Source organism: Wyeomyia smithii, chromosome 2 (genome assembly GCF_029784165.1).
Source record: "Wyeomyia smithii strain HCP4-BCI-WySm-NY-G18 chromosome 2, ASM2978416v1, whole genome shotgun sequence".
Classification (NCBI taxonomy): domain Eukaryota; kingdom Metazoa; phylum Arthropoda; class Insecta; order Diptera; family Culicidae; genus Wyeomyia; species Wyeomyia smithii.
Window position 1 is genome coordinate 280,454,880 of NC_073695.1, and position 16,777 is coordinate 280,471,656.

A 16,777-nucleotide genomic window follows, 5' to 3' on the forward strand; every position below is an offset into this window, starting at 1 on the left:
ATTATTATTATTATTATTATTATTATTATTATTATTATTATTATTATTATTATTATTATTATTATTATTATTATTATTATTATTATTATTATTATTATTATTATTATTATTATTATTATTATTATTATTATTATTATTATTATTATTATTATTATTATTATTATTATTATTATTATTATTATTATTATTATTATTATTATTATTATTATTATTATTATTATTATTATTATTATTATTATTATTATTATTATTATTATTATTATTATTATTATTATTATTATTATTATTATTATTATTATTATTATTATTATTATTATTATTATTATTATTATTATTATTATTATTATTATTATTATTATTATTATTATTATTATTATTATTATTATTATTATTATTATTATTATTATTATTATTATTATTATTATTATTATTATTATTATTATTATTATTATTATTATTATTATTATTATTATTATTATTATTATTATTATTATTATTATTATTATTATTATTATTATTATTATTATTATTATTATTATTATTATTATTATTATTATTAGTATAAGTATTATTACTATTGTTATTATTATTAGCATTACTGTCTTTTTTTTATTTGATCCATTGTAGTTTGAAATATTGTTTTTAAAATTTAATACCAACTATTTGATCCCCCCCCACACATTCGAATATTTATCGTTTGTGTGCGGTAGAGCGTAACGCTACCGCAAAATGGACGACATGCAGGTGCAACTTTTCCTGGATATGGAAAAAAATGGGAAGAAATTAAAATTTCCCCCAGCAGTTCTCCCTTACCTTCCCCTGTACCATCCCCGCTACCTAGCCCAGTACCAAGGGTACCGGAAATACGGGTAAAAGCTTACCCAGATGCCGCTAGCGGTCCCTACGTTGTTTACTTCCGGCCCATAAAATAACCTTTGAATATAATTCAAATAGGCAAAGACCTGGCAAAACAGTTTCCGGCCGTAACCGAGATTACGAAGGTGAGGCCGAACAAACTGCGAGTAGTCGTGAGTAGCTTGAAGCAAGCAAACGAAATTGCTAGCTACGAGCTCTTTACAAGGGAGTACCGCGTGTACATCCCTGCCAAGGACGTGGAGATCGACAGTGTGGTTACCGAAGGAAGCCTCACGGTCGATGACATTTTGCGTCACGGGGTTGGCTGTTTCAAGAACCCCCTAATTTAAAATGTAAAGATACTGGATGTCAAGCAATTGCATTCAGTATCCATCGAAGAAGGGAAGAAGAAATTCCTCCCTTCGGATTCCTTCCGGGTGACATTCGCCGGATGCGCACTGCCGAGCTACATAGCTTTGGACAGGGTTCGTCTGCCTGTACGCCTGTTTGTACCGCGGGTCATGCATTGCCAAAATTGCAAGCAGTTAGGCCATACAGCCACCTATTGCTGTAACAAGGCACGCGAGGAAAAAATTAAGCGTTCCCTTAAGGAACGATCAAAGCGCTCTTTTGCAGAAATTCTTAATACAGGAAACATCTTTTCCTTTTTGCCAACCGATGAGGGTACATCTGACGATCCCGTCGAAGGGTGTTCTTATGCCTTGCCAGAGGGATCTAGGAAGAGGAGAATGCTCTACTCTCCTAATCTTCCTCGCAAAGGTCGTAAGATAACCCCTAGCGGAATGACCAATAAGCCAACACAAAAAGGAAGCGGTGAAGAAAAACCGAAGCAAGTACCCCCCGGTTTTAACTTCAAATCAAACCAGGAGTACCCAACGCTTCCTGGGGCACCAAAAACCCCTCGTGCACCCATTTCTCGATCAGAAGACATAAAAGAAACAGGGTTCATAAAATTCTCTGATATTGTGGACTGGATATTAAAACATTCATCATACCAGATCCCCTTCAAAACATTCTTCTTGCCCTTCTCCCTACAGTGAAAACCTTTTTGAAGCAACTCACAGCAACTTGGCCCCTCATTTCAGCTATCGTATCTTTCGATGACTAATTCGTCGAGGAATTTTGGCACTTTGTTACAGTGGAACTGCAGAAGTATCATCCCCAAATTTGATTTATTTTCACATTTGATAAACACATACAATTGTGAAGCGTTCGCGCTCTGTGAAACTTTTCTCAATTCAAATGACCAACTTAATTTCCACGGTTTTAACATCATTCGTCGAGATCGAGACTCACACGGTGGAGGGGTACTTTTAGGGATCAAAAAGTGCTATTCTTTTTTCAGAATCGACCTCCCCTCGATCTCGAATATTGAAGTTGTTGCTATTCAAACAAATATGAATGGAAAAGACCTATGCCTTGTTTCGTTATATATTCCCCCATCCGCGCGGATTGAACAGAAGCAACTCCTTGATATGGCAGAATTGCTTCCCGCACCTTTTTTGATTTTGGGAGATTCTAACTCTCACTGTTCGCTATGGGGGTCGCTGTACGACGACAACCGATCTTCTTTAATTTGTAACTTGATCGACGACTTCAATGTGACACATTTGAATACTGGGGAAGCGACACGTGTACCTAATCCTCCAGCACGTGAAAGCGTGCTTGACCCATCCCTCTGCTCGACATCACTAGCGTTAGATTGCCAGTGGAAAGTAATCAACGATCCCCACGGTAGTGATCATCTTCCAATCGTTATATCACTTGCTAATGGTTCAACTCCCCCGAACCCAATCAATATTTCCTACGACCTTGCACGTAATATTGATTGGAAGCGTTATGAGTCTATTATAGCGGAATCTATCGAGACTCACGAGGAACTTCCTCCGGCGGAAGGATACGCGTTCTTAGCTGGCTTGATAATCGACGCCGCGACTCAAGCTCAGACGAAACCGATACCCGGGGTAACGATTAGACAGCGCCCTCCCAACAAATGGTGGGACAAAGAGTGCTCTGAGCTGTACGCGCGAAGGTCCGCGGCGTATAAGGACTACCGGGAGTACGGCACTGTCAACCTACTTCGAAAGTACGAGGCACTGGGCAGGCAGATGAAGAGCTTAGTAAAGGCGAAAAAACGCGGGTACTGGCGGCGGTTCGTAAACGCGTTGTCGAGGGAAACAGCGATGAGCACTCTTTGGGATACCGCCAGGCGCATGCGGAACCGTGACGTTTCGAATGAGAGTGAGGAGTATTCAGATCGCTGGATACGCGATTTTGCCAAAAAGGTCTGTCCGGACTCTGTACCGGAACAGAAAACCTTTCGCGACGCGTTTTTAGTAACTACGGAAGAGCCTCCATTTTCGATGTTGGAATTTTCAATGGCTCTCCTGTCGTGCAACAATAAGGCTCCAGGGTTAGATAGAATAAAATTCAACCTGTTGAAGAATCTACCCGACTCTGCAAAAAGACGCTTGTTGAATTTGTTCAACAAGTTTCTTGAGCTAAATATTGTTCCGCATGACTGGAGGGAGGTAAAAGTCGTTGCTATTCGGAAGCCCGGGAAACCTGCCTCTGATCACAATTCATATAGGCCGATTGCGATGCTCTCTTGCCTCCGGAAATTAATGGAGAAAATGATCCTCTTACGGTTAGACAAATGGGTCGAAACAAACGGTTTACTTTCAGATACTCAATTTGGCTTTTGGGGCAAAGGGACGAACGATTGCCTAGCGTTGCTTTCTACTGAAATTCAACTCGCATTTGCTCGAAAAGAGCAAATGGCTTCTGCGTTCTTAGATATTAAGGGGGCTTTTGACTCTGTCTCTGTAGAAGTTTTAAGCGCGAAACTTCATTCGCAGGGACTTTCACCAAATTTGAATAACTTTCTGCTCAATTTGTTGTCAGAAAAGCATATGTATTTCTCACATGGCGATTCGACAACTTCCCGCATTAGTTACATGGGCCTTCCCCAGGGCTCATGTTTAAGCCCTCTCTTATATAATTTTTACGTCGATGACATCGATGAATGTCTTGCAAATTCATGCACGCTAAGGCAACTTGCAGACGATAGCGTTGTATCCATTACTGGTAGCGAGGCTAGCGATCTGCAAGGACCATTGCAAGATACCTTGGACAATTTGTCTGAATGGGCTCTTAAGCTGGGTATCGAATTCTCTCCGGAGAAAACTGAGCTGGTCGTTTTTTCTAGGAAGCATAATCCAGCTCAGCTGCAGCTCCTACTAACGGGTAAAACAATCACTCAGGTTTTAGTCGCTAAATATCTCGGGGTCTGGTTCGACTCTAAATGCACCTGGGCTTGTCATATTAGGTATCTGACACGAAAATGCCAACAGAGGATTAATTTTCTTCGTACGATTACCGGAACCTGGTGGGGTGCCCACCCAGGAGACCTTCTAAGGTTATACCAAACAACGATATTGTCAGATCTTGAGTACGGCTGTTTCTGCTTTCGCTCCGCCGCGAACACGCACATTATAAAATTAGAGAAAATACAATATCGTTGTTTGCGTATTGCCTTGGGTTGCATGCAGTCGACCCATACGATGAGTCTTGAAGTGTTAGCGGGTATTCTTCCGTTAAAACATCGTTTTTGGAATCTCTCTTACCGGTTGCTAATTCGATGCACAGTTATGAACCCATTAGTAATTGAAAATTTCGAGAGGTTGGTCGACCTTCAATCTCAATCCAGATTTATGACTTTATATTTTGACTATATGGCTCAAGATATTAATCCTTCTTCATACGATTCCTCCAATGTCGCACTTTTAGATACTTCTAATAATGCTATATTCTTCGACACCACCATGAAACAAGACATTTCTGGTATCCCGGATCAATTGCGACCCCAAGAGATCCCTAAGATTTTTTCCAATAAGTTTAAACATGTTAGTTATGATAAAAGGTTTTACACTGACGGATCTAATCTAGATGAGTCCACTGGCTTCGGTGTTTTCCACGAAAATTTTACCGCCTCCTACAAACTCGATGCTCCTGCTTCCGTGTACGTCGCAGAACTTGCTGCTATTCAGTACTCTCTTGGAATCATCGGAACTAGGGTTCCCATAGACCACTACTTCATCTTCACAGATAGTCTCAGTGCAATTGAGGCTCTGCGATCGATGAAGGCTGTGAAGCACACCCCGTATTTCCTGGGGAGAATATGGCGGTTTTTAAGTGCTTTAACAGATAAAAATTACCGGGTTACCTTAGCGTGGGTCCCTTCTCATTGCTCGATTCCGGGTAATGAAAAGGCTGACTCTTAGCTAAGGTGGGTGCTATTGATGGCGATATTTATGAAAGACAAATTGCTTATGATGAATTTTATAGCATTCTGCGTCAGAGAACACTCAACAGTTGGCAATCATCATGGAACTCAGATGAACTGGGACTGTGGCTACATTTCATTTTTCCTAAGGTATCGACGAAAGCATGGTTCAAGGGGTTGGATGTCGGTCGGGCATCTCTTTCGTATAGGGCTTGTAGACAGTAATCACTGCGTTTGTGGCGATGGCTACCATGACATCGAGCATGTTGTTTGGTCGTGTACCGAATTCTGTGATGTTAGGTCCGAGCTTATAGATTCCCTTCGGGCCCGAGGAAAACAACCGAACGTATCCGTTAGAGACATTATGGGATGCGGTGATCTCCAGTACATGACACAGCTATACTGCTTTCTGAAAAACGCTGACATTAAAATTTATAATTTTCTTTGTCTATTTGTCAGATTTAGGATACAAATATGCTATGCTGAAGACACGGAAACGAAGAGCCCGCATCTATGCTTACACAAATATTTCGAACCCACAACAAACAAGAATACAATTGCTCTACCAGTTGAAAAACATAGTTTTAAGTCAAAATTGTATCTCCTCTCCTCTCACCTTAAATCCCCACTAGCTCGTAGTCGGCCGCGAGAATTAAAAAAGGCCTCCCTCTTTTCCCTGCTAACGTAGAATTAATACGAATTGTACTTGGCTCAGTAAAACAGAAAATGTATCGTGCCGTGTCAAATAAACTTATTTTAAACCATATCGTATCTGTCAAAACGGTCAAAACAGGCGGGTGATGTTGGAAACAAAAGAAAAATGTGATTCGTCGCTCTGTGCAGTGGAATCATGAAGCGCAAACGAGGAATAATTGCTGCAGTTAATAAGTTTGTTATGGAATGAATGGAATCGGATTTAGATTTGGATTCCAATTCCGAATTCGAAAGTGCTTTAATCACAATTTTCAGTAAGCCATCGAGAACAAGCAGGAGTCGGGTGGCGAATTTTGTCATCGACGTAGTTGGAAAATATACGGACATACGGGAAAAGTATTTTAACAGCATCTTTTCTGTTTTCTTGCTTGTATTTGCTTTAGATACAAAAATCTCATCGTTCCTTCTATTTTCGAACGTTTGTTTTGGATAAACTGTTTTGTCGCCCTTCACTAAAAGCTTAATTTAAATAATTTTATCGATTCATACAGAGAAAGGATTCTTGCCATAAATTTTGTAAGTCTTTTCGAAACCAATGGTGTAATAAAACGATTTGTTTACATTTTGTTAGTTGCGCCCTAATCGCAAATAACTCCGGAAGTATCTAAATTTAAAGTTTTCTCAAGGTTCTCCTTTTTAAAAGTTAACCATTGAGTTGAAAAATTGAATCCTTTTTTTTATTTTGCTTTTCGAAAGAATTAATTCTGTAAAAACTACAACAATAATAATTTATTGGTATGCGTTGACATTTGGTATAAAATTTCTGTATGCTGCACAATATTTTTTCATTAAAATCCGAAATTATTTGTCAACTATGAAAGAATAGAGCCATCACTTACTAGATAATTGATTTCAACGGAATTGCTCATTCAGTTGTTACACAATCCATTAATTCTCGCACCCTCTGAGTATTCTGTTAGGCGTGAAATCAAACACTCTACCTAAAATGATTGAAAACTTACCTCATTCCAGCCGTATCGATTTTTCGCCTGCACAATCGTTTCGTACACTGAATTCGGATCCAAACCTCGGATGGTGTACGTCATGATGTGCCGATAGGACTCGGTCCGCGTCGACGGTGGGTTCAGAATGACGTCGTGCCATCTGCCTGGATGCTGATAAGACTCGTTCATCTGAGTAAGCCCGGTTCATATAGGCGCGAGTTCCATGGTAACGATGCCAGTATCGTGGTGCAGCATTACGTTTTTGCATATGTGCCCGAAGGAAAGAGAAGGATTAGTTTGAATGGAACCCAGTCAAGCATAAAAAAGACTTTGGCAATTCGGATTCTTGTGACCGTTAAGTGCTCTTCCAGTTTAGCGACTGCAAACATAATTCAGATCACATTCAAATAAGTATCTTCCCGTTAGTAAAGTATAATGCATTACACGAGTAGTTTAAGCGTAGCCTTTTCTGAAACATGAACACACATACAATGATATAATTTCATTTTCTCTCTGGATATTTGGGATCCAAATGTTGAAAATATAGCTTGAATGAAAGAATAACTCTTGCACTGAATTTTTACATACCGTTTCCAACCAGAGGTCACTATCAGATAATTAAACCCGATCGAGTGGCGCTGAGTACAGAGTATATGATTGCCTAATTCAGTTCAAATCCAATAAATTTGAAAAGCTTTTGTGATTATGCTTTTCTAAATGCGAAGTGTTGAATGATAGACACATTTATCTAATTTCCTGAATTTTCAGTCGTCATTTAACTTTGAAATATCCCAACCAAACTACTTACCAGATAACAATGATATGACGGCATAATTACGATTAACCCACACTTCGATCTAAATTCTTGCAATAGTGTTACACCCCAAGAACGCATAAAAATAAATGATACAATCGTTTATTTAGTTAAATGCTTTGAATGCTGTTACCACGATGGATGATATTGGTAGAAAAGAGATCGCACATTCAAATCTATTAACAGCAATAAATATGTTCCCCTCATTTGAAAGTAATAAAGTTTAAAATAATTTAACGAACATTTTTATTGGTACATCATTGGAAAAAGTATAATCACGAGGCTGCGTTCGAAAACAAAAGTATTTATTCAGGTCAAATCTACTCATAACGTATCGAATAACATAAAAAATGCTAACGGGTGACAACTAAATTTTCGAAACTTTTTCTCTACAGCTGTCTAAAAAAAGGTATACATACTTAGAAAAACTTAGAAAAACCAACTTATTTCTCATGAAAATAGATTCTTTATCAACCTAAAATCAACCTTGGACGACACTGAGGCAGATTAGTTGGGTTGCTTATATTGGGTACAAATGGGGACGAATGGTTGATCAGGAACATTTGTGTTTTTTCAGTAATAAGATGATGCTTTATCTGGCCAAGCAGGAATCAAATTCTTTTCAAACATTCAATCTAGTACACATCTTGATTAATATCTAAGCCACTTGGCATGAACCATGATTTTGACATGAAGAACGAAGTCTTTTTTGTCCATTACTTTGGCCGATCTTCACCAACCTACCTGTCGAATTGTTGTTAAGAATTGCAGGAAATTATACACAGTCGAATCAGTGCGTCTTGAACTGTCCTACAGATCAGACGTTTTTTCGGTTGCTTGTGGACTGGTCTTTGACTGCCTATAGCTTCAAAGTTTGTGTTTTGTCAGTGTGTCTTTTAAAGACTACCTGAAAGTTATTTCCCATCAGTCTTTCTCAAGACTACCTACTTTTGAATTTAACATTTGTTTTAACTATTTTCGTATCACCTGAAATGGCTGGACGGAAAAAGAAACCTCGCATCGCTGCGGGGAGGAAAAGAGAGGCATCTCTTTCTGACACTTCGAGTGTGTGTAGTGACAATCCTTTTGATATTTTGCCTGAGCAAGAAGCTGGTGAAATGGAAGTTATTAATAATGAAACTATACAAAATATAAAATCTTTAAAAAAGGAGAAAGTTCCACCTATTGTGGTAACTATTTCTTCTGAATTTAATATATTCAAAAAGGAACTTTCAACGTTTGTTTCTGAAGTTAAAGTTACCTATCAAATTGGCCGTAGAGGTGAATGCCGCTTATTAGCCGACTCAGTAAAGGGTCGTGATCGTCTTGTTCAGTATTTAACTGACAAGATGTACAAATTTTTTACATATGACACCAAGAACGCCAAGCCGTTCAAGGTTGTCTTGAAAGGTCTCACCAACGATCAAACCGTTGATGAGATCAAACTTACTTTAACAGAATTACTTGGCATAGCCCCTACCCAAGTAATTCTAATGAAACAAAAATCACGAGGCGAAAACAGTCAGAGAACTGGAATTTCCCTTGTTAATTATTTAATTCATTTTAACCGCAATGAGGTTAACAACTTAAAATTTTTTGAAAAAGCACATGCTTTGTATAATGTGCGTGTAAAGTGGGAAATTTATAGGAAGTATGGCGGAGGTGAAAAGCATATCACCCAATGCCGTACTTGCCAACGTTATGGCCATGGTTCCAAATTCTGTAACATGGACCAAAAATGTCTTAATTGTGGAGACTCTTCTCACAAAAAGGACACATGTCCTGTGAAAGAGAGTAAAAATTTTCGCTGTGCGAATTGTAACGGCAACCATATGTCAAATTTTTATCAATGCCCAGTCCGTTTAGCAATTGTTAAGGCAAGGCAAGGTAAACAAAATTCAATTTCTCAATTAAAACCAACTTCAAAACAAAATTCTCCAAGCGTACCAGTGACGCATAGTTTACCTACTCCTTTGCATACCCGTTTAACTTATGCACAGGTTACAGGTAGTTCGAACATTATACCGCCTAGTGTTGGTAGTTCGAAAATGACCGTTAATATGGGTAAGCAAAACACGCTAGAAAATAATTGTACACCTATCACTCCAGCTAATATTGCTACCGAAAATATTTTTTCTAATGTCAACTGCCTGGGGCCTATTACGGCAGGTAAACTTTCTTTTTTGCAACAGGCAATGTTCGATCTTATGAACGCCATGTTGCAGGCAAAATCAATGTTTGAAGCCATTCAAATAGGCACAAATTTTACTATTAAAATTGTTTCTAATTTAAAATTTAGCAATGATTTTAAATAAAACAATTAAAATATTAAATTGGAATGCTCGCTCATTGAAGGCCAATGAGAATGAGCTTTTTAATTTTTTAACAGTAAATAATGTGCATATTGCGATTATTACTGAAACATTTTTGAAACCTAACATAAAATTGAAATATGATCCCAATTACGTGGTTCATAGATATGATAGGATTCAGGGTTCCGGCGGTGGAGTTGCAATTGTTATTCATCGCCGAATTAAACATCGTGCTCTTCCCCATCTTGAGACGAAAGTTATTGAAACTTTGGGAATTGAAGTTCAAACTGAACTTGGGATTTTATTTATTGCCGCAGCATATTTACCATTTCAATGCACACGCGAGCTCAAAAATTATTTTAAAGGTGATTTACAAAAACTCACCAGAAATCGTTCGAAATTTTTCATAATCGGCGATTTTAACGCTAAACATCGTTCATGGAATAATTCTCAAAGTAATTCCAATGGCAAAATTTTATTCAATGATTGTTCTTCAGGATACTATTCTATTTTGTCTCCGAATAGTCCTACATGCTTTTCTTCTGTAAGAAACCCTTCAACAATTGATTTGGTGCTAACAGATCAAAGTCATGTATGTAGTGATTTGATCACACATGCTGACTTTGATTCTGACCATCTTCCAATAACTTTTTCTTTATCACATGAATCAGTTTTAAACCCTATGAGCTCTGTTTTTAATTATAACAAGGCTAATTGGGAAAGATACAAAACTCATATTGAGAGAAATTTCAATAATGAGCTTGATTTGCAAAACGAAGTGAGTATTGATTCCGCTTTGGAAGCACTTAAATGTGCAATTGTTGATGCCAGGAATTATTCTGTTCCAAAGGCTCAAGTGAAATTTGATTCATCAATAATTGACGAAAATCTTCAACTTCTAATTCGTTTGAAAAATGTCCGCAGACGTCAATATCAACGTTCTCGTGACCCTGTTTTTAAAACTATTTATAAAGATTTACAGAAAGAGATTAAACATAGATTTACTCTTCTGAGAAATCAAAATTTTGAGACTAAAGTTGAAAAATTGAAACCATATTCAAAACCATTTTGGAAGCTGTCGAAGATTCTTAAGAAACCTTCAAAGCCTATTCCAGTTTTAAAAGATGGTGAACGTTTTCTTGTATCCAATGAACAAAAGGCTCAAAGACTTGCTCAGCAGTTTGAGAGTGTTCATAACTCAAATTTGAATTTTGTGAGTCCAATTGAAAATGAAGTCACACGTCAATTTGATTTAATTTCTTCCCAGAATTTTTTACCTGCAGAAATAATTGAAACTAACTTGAATGAGATTAAATCAATTATTAAAAATTTCAAAAATATGAAAGCACCTGGTGACGATGGAATCTTTAATATACTAATCAAACATCTCCCTGAGAGCACAATGGAATTTTTAGTGAAAATTTTCAATTGCTGCTTCAAAATTGCATATTTTCCCAAATTATGGAAAAATGCAAAAATTACTCCCATTTTAAAACCGGATAAGAACCCAGCTGAAGTTTCAAGTTATCGACCAATCAGTTTGCTTTCTTCAATAAGTAAACTGTTTGAGAGAATTATTCTTAACAGAATGATGTCACACATCAACGAAAATTCAATTTTTGCAAATGAACAGTTTGGATTTCGCCATGGGCATTCCACAACTCATCAATTGCTCAGAGTTACTAATATGATACGAGCTAACAAATCTGAAGGTTATTCCACTGGAGCTGCTCTTTTAGACATAGAAAAAGCATTCGACAGTGTTTGGCATAAAGGTTTGATTGCGAAATTGCAAACTTTTAATTTTCCAATTTTCCTAATCAAAATTTTAAAAAATTATCTTACTGATCGAACTCTGCAGGTTGTCTATCAGAATTCAAAATCTGATAGGTTTCCTGTCAGAGCAGGTGTACCTCAAGGTTCAGTCTTGGGTCCAGTCCTGTACAACATATTCACTTCAGATCTTCCTGATTTGCCTCCAGGATGCACAAAGTCATTGTTCTGCGATGACACAAGCATTTCCGTAAAAGGAAAAAGTCTTCGTGTCATATGCAGTCGATTGCAGAAAAGTTTAGATATTTTTTCTTCCTACTTGCAAAAGTGGAAAATCTCTCCCAATGCTTCTAAAACTCAAATGATAATTTTTCCGCATAAGCCTAGGGCTTCTTTCCTCAAGCCAAACAATAATCACGTTGTCAAGATGAATGGGGTTATTTTAAGTTGGTCCGACAAGGTTAAGTACTTGGGACTAATTTATGATAAAAAACTTATTTTCAAAGAGCACATTGAGAGTATACAAGCCAAGTGCATCAAATATACGAGATGTTTATATCCTCTCATTAACAGGAATTCTAAACTGTGTTTAAAGAACAAACTTTTGATTTACAAACAAATTTTTAGACCAGCAATGCTTTATGCTGTACCGATCTGGTCAAGTTGCTGTTCAACAAGGAAGAAAACGCTCCAAAGGATTCAGAATAAAATTCTGAAAATGATTTTGAAGCGTCCTCCTTGGTTTGGTACACTCGAATTACATAGACTTACTGGTGTTGAACCATTAGAAGCTATGTCAAATAAAATTATTAACAATTTTCGACAAAAATCGTTGCAATCCTCAATTGTTACGATAAGCTCTCTTTATAGCCAATAAGTTAGCAATTAAGTTAGTTGTAAGTTTACTTCCCCTTTCCTGACAAGTAGGTTTAAATCCCTACGAATGATAAGTCCTAATTGCGAAAGCAAACAAATCCTAACAATCAAAATTACAAATTTCTAACAGTGTTGAGAAGTCACCATTTGTGATTGGACACACATACTCATTATTTACTAATATTTATCATAAATACTTAAGCTACTAACAAATCCCCCCTTAAAAAAAAAAAAAAAAAAAAAAAATACACAGTCGAAACCAGAACTTTTTGGTTTTAAATGGTTTACGTAAACATTTTGCCTAAGTTTTTGAGCCGTTCAGATGGAACCGTACAAATTGCTCGTACAAATCAAAAAAACTTGCATAAAGGGGAGAGAAAGAGAGAGTTCATATATACATACTTTCATTTTTCCATGAGCGTGTTTATTGTTGAATAAAAGAGCCTCGAAAAAAATCAAAAATTTTAGTTGCCACTCGTTGCACTATTATTAAAAAATAATATATGGTAATGGAAAAAAATAAAACTAACCGCTACAAATGACATTTAGATATTTTTCTTTTGAAAAATAATAGAACTTTTAAACCTACCATCAATTTTCGATAGAGCAAACGTATTTCCTCAATCGGTAGAAATGATTCAACGCTCCATGTTAGGTTATACATTTCCCGATAGCGGCTGTACATAGGTGAATGGAACTGGGCCGGACTGGGACGACCGGATACCTCTATATATTTTTTGGCACGACCAAGTGAATTTTCAGCTACGCAACTAGGATAGTTGAAATAAAATTTAAAGCAAATATAATGGCTGAGCCGAATCTTCAAATACTTACCTGTAGTTACCGAAATCAGATGGGCGCACATTTCGAATCGCTAAGTAATGCTTATCACCCCTAGTGTCCATCGTTCGTCGATCATTTGGATGGAGGAGGAAGGAATCCTGATACCACATCATCTGCAAGTTGAAGGTGATTTTATAATACTATGAACTATGGAAGAAAATTTTAAGTTTTAATATGATTATAACTCGAAATGAAATAAATAATTTGAAAAGAATGAATATCAGGTTACAAACCAAAACAATCTAAGCTCAACAAACTGCGGCGGTTCCCAATTCGACGAACTAAATAACTAAACGCAGAGCACATAGGATTTGAAACTGATTCATGTGATATGGAAAAAGTTCCAACGCTTACAAAGCGACTGCAGTCCATCTAAGCCCTGAAGAAGGCGCTATGTAAGCGTTGAAATGCGCATTTGCAAATGGTAAGTGAAAAGTGATAGAATTAAAAAGTGAAGTGAAATAAAAGTGTAGTGTAAAGGTGCCGCCACACGGACGCTATTTCCCTTAGTTTTTTCATCACTGAATAGTAGGCTATGAACTATTCGGGCATGACGGAGTAGTTCAGGGTCTCTATGTTATAGCTTTTGACAATACAATCCCGCGTTATGATGAAAAAAATGCTTTTTACAATCAACTATGACTTAGAAACTAAGGGAGTTAGCGTCCGTGTGGCGGCACCTTAAAAGTGTGTGGATTCTGCTCAAGTAAAAATTAGTAGTTCAGGGTCTCTATGTTATAGCTTTTGACAATACAATCCCGCGTTATGATGAAAAAAATGCTTTTTACAATCAACTATGACTTAGAAACTAAGGGAGTTAGCGTCCGTGTGGCGGCACCTTAAAAGTGTGTGGATTCTGCTCAAGTAAAAATTAATTAATTTCATTCAAATGATTACAATTGTTCATAATAAATAAAACACCCAACGAATACTTTCCTGCATAATGTAACTGCTGGATACAGGAAACAGAAAAAGTTTCGAATTTTATTTTTATAACAAAATGTATTCTAGAAATTAATGTGTATAGAAAGTATCCAACGCTTTCGAAATAATGACTGATTTGATTTCATCACTTCCTCTTTGTTGCTAAAAGCTACTGCAAATATATCTATACGAACTAAGCTGTAAAGACAAAACCACAATTTTGGTTACAACTACATTTTGCCTTTGCGATACAAAATAGCGGTTAGTTATTTCAGTCGAGTAGCTATGCTACAGACGAGACCCCAACTAGAAACTGAAGAAAAAAAAAACATTTCTGGGAGAAGCTAGAATGTATAAATAACGGTACGAATGTAATGTAGTTTAACAGTTGCAACAGATGATGAATAAATCAAAAGAGAGGATGAGTTGTACTACTAAATCAAATGAACAAAAAAATCGTACAACTAGTGGATGGAGAACTCCGAAATTTAACCACGCATAAAAAAATAAAGTTATTTTTTAGGTAAGCTTCTTTTTTCGGTGCTCACTTTGATTGCATTTAACTATCTGAATGAAGAAGTTGTATCTTGCCAGCACGGCAGATTGATACATAAATCATCACATTCATAAGTCACTATAATCTTATAGGTACTCTTTCATCTAACAAAACTTACCTCTGGTGTTGAGTCTCCATGAACAGTACACACTAACTGAGCTTCATATCCTTCACCTGCATGAGCCCAAGTCTTCTCGACAGTAATTTCTGGTGGAGCTGTCAAATGTGAATGAAGAATAAAAATTAAATCATGTTTGACGCTATGTGTGCGTCACCAGTGTTAAAATAATTTACTTCATAACTGTTTCTGTTCGATATAATAATATCCCATTTTACGGAAGCAGATCAAAAGCCTTGTCTTGTTCATCATTTTCAATTGTATCTCCTAAACAGTAAAGCGCTATAGACAAAGAAGAAATGTAGTTGTTCTAATGTCCAATCTAACCTAACCGTTATAGGGGAAAACACCTATCATCGATCTATTTTATTTTGTCAAGAGAAAGTCTTCAAGATTCTGTGGAATCCAGCGATAAGGAAAGGTGAGTTTGGAGAACCGGAGAATAAATGCAGAGGTCGTTTGACCATAACCGGTCTCTTATGAAAGCGGACTCTGTAATCTCGTAGTAGTAATTTACGCTTCTTCAAATTTTATTAAAGCATTTGTCATACATGTGTGAAGCCAAATCCGTCACCATTTCTATAATTTACATCGTCATAGACTCTCCGATACCGAATAATACTGTGTCACAGATTATTTCTCTGGAGGGGTTTCCAATATGTCTCCCTCTAACCAATTCATCCTCTAACCAGAAATCATCGAGATTCTGTGGAAATCAGCACTAAGGAAAGGTTAGTATGGAGAACCGGAGAATAAGTGCAGAGGTCTTTTGACCATAACCGCTCTCTTATAAAAGCGGCCTCTGTAATCTCGTAATAGTGAATTACGCTTCTCCAAATTTTAGTAAAACATTTATCGTGCATGTGTCAAGCGACAACGGATTTCCGGATAAACTGACTCGATTGATCAGAGCCACCATGGCGCAAGTGATGTGCTACGTGCGTGTTTCGGGGATACTCTCGAGTCCCTTTAAATCGCGCAGAGGGTTGAGACAAGACAAGGTGATGGACTTTCCTGTTTGCTGTTTACCATCGCCCTTGAGGGGCACGATTTTCACAAGGTCTGTTCAGCTTCTGGGCTTCGCGGATGACTTCGACATCATATCACGTAACTTTGCGACGGCGGAGGGAACTTACGCCCGACTAAAGGCCGAAGCTGGACGGATCGGACGAGTTCGTGTAGTTGGGGTCACTGGTGACCGCCGACAATAACACCAGCAAAAAGATCCAGAGACGCATCCAGGCAGGAAATCGTGCCTACTTTTCACTTCGGAAGGCACTTCGATCGAATCGAGTGCGTACAAAACCCTGATAAGACCGGTAGTCCTCTACGGGATCTCGCGGAGGATCTTAACGCTCTTGGAGTTTTCGAATGGAAGGTGCTGCGGACTATCTACGGTGGAGTACAGACGGACGACGGAGAATGGTGACGTCGCATGAACCATGAACTGCACGCGCTGCTTGGAGAGAATCCCATTGCACACCTGGCAAAAGTCAATAGGTTGCGGTGGGCCGGTCACGTCGTAAAGATGCCTGACGACAACCCTGTGAAATCACTTCTCTTCAGCAACCCCACCGGCACCAGAAATAATGGGGCGCAGCGTGCACGATGGCTCGACCAGATCGAAGGAGACTTGCGGGTGATGAGATGCCTGGGGAACTGGCGAAACACAGCCCAAAACCGAGCAACATTCTTGATTACAGCACGAGCCACCACGGCTCTCGTCTGATTGGCTTGCTTGC

General features: G+C 37.7%; 1 protein-coding gene across 9 annotated transcripts in view; it reads right to left on the minus strand.

The window, feature by feature from the left end:
* The window catches only part of LOC129719465 (limbic system-associated membrane protein-like), a 71,182-nt gene that overhangs the window by 7,185 nt on the left and 47,220 nt on the right, over nucleotides 1–16,777 (minus strand). For all 9 annotated transcript variants that reach the window (XM_055670804.1, XM_055670803.1, XM_055670802.1 and 6 more), the window contains 4 exons: nucleotides 15,036–15,133; nucleotides 13,429–13,550; nucleotides 13,184–13,364; nucleotides 6,838–7,008 (listed from right to left, as the gene is read on the minus strand). In XM_055670804.1, coding sequence (XP_055526779.1) covers nucleotides 6,838–7,008; nucleotides 13,184–13,364; nucleotides 13,429–13,550; nucleotides 15,036–15,133 — 572 coding nt within the window. The remainder of the gene's footprint in view (nucleotides 1–6,837; nucleotides 7,009–13,183; nucleotides 13,365–13,428; nucleotides 13,551–15,035; nucleotides 15,134–16,777) is intronic.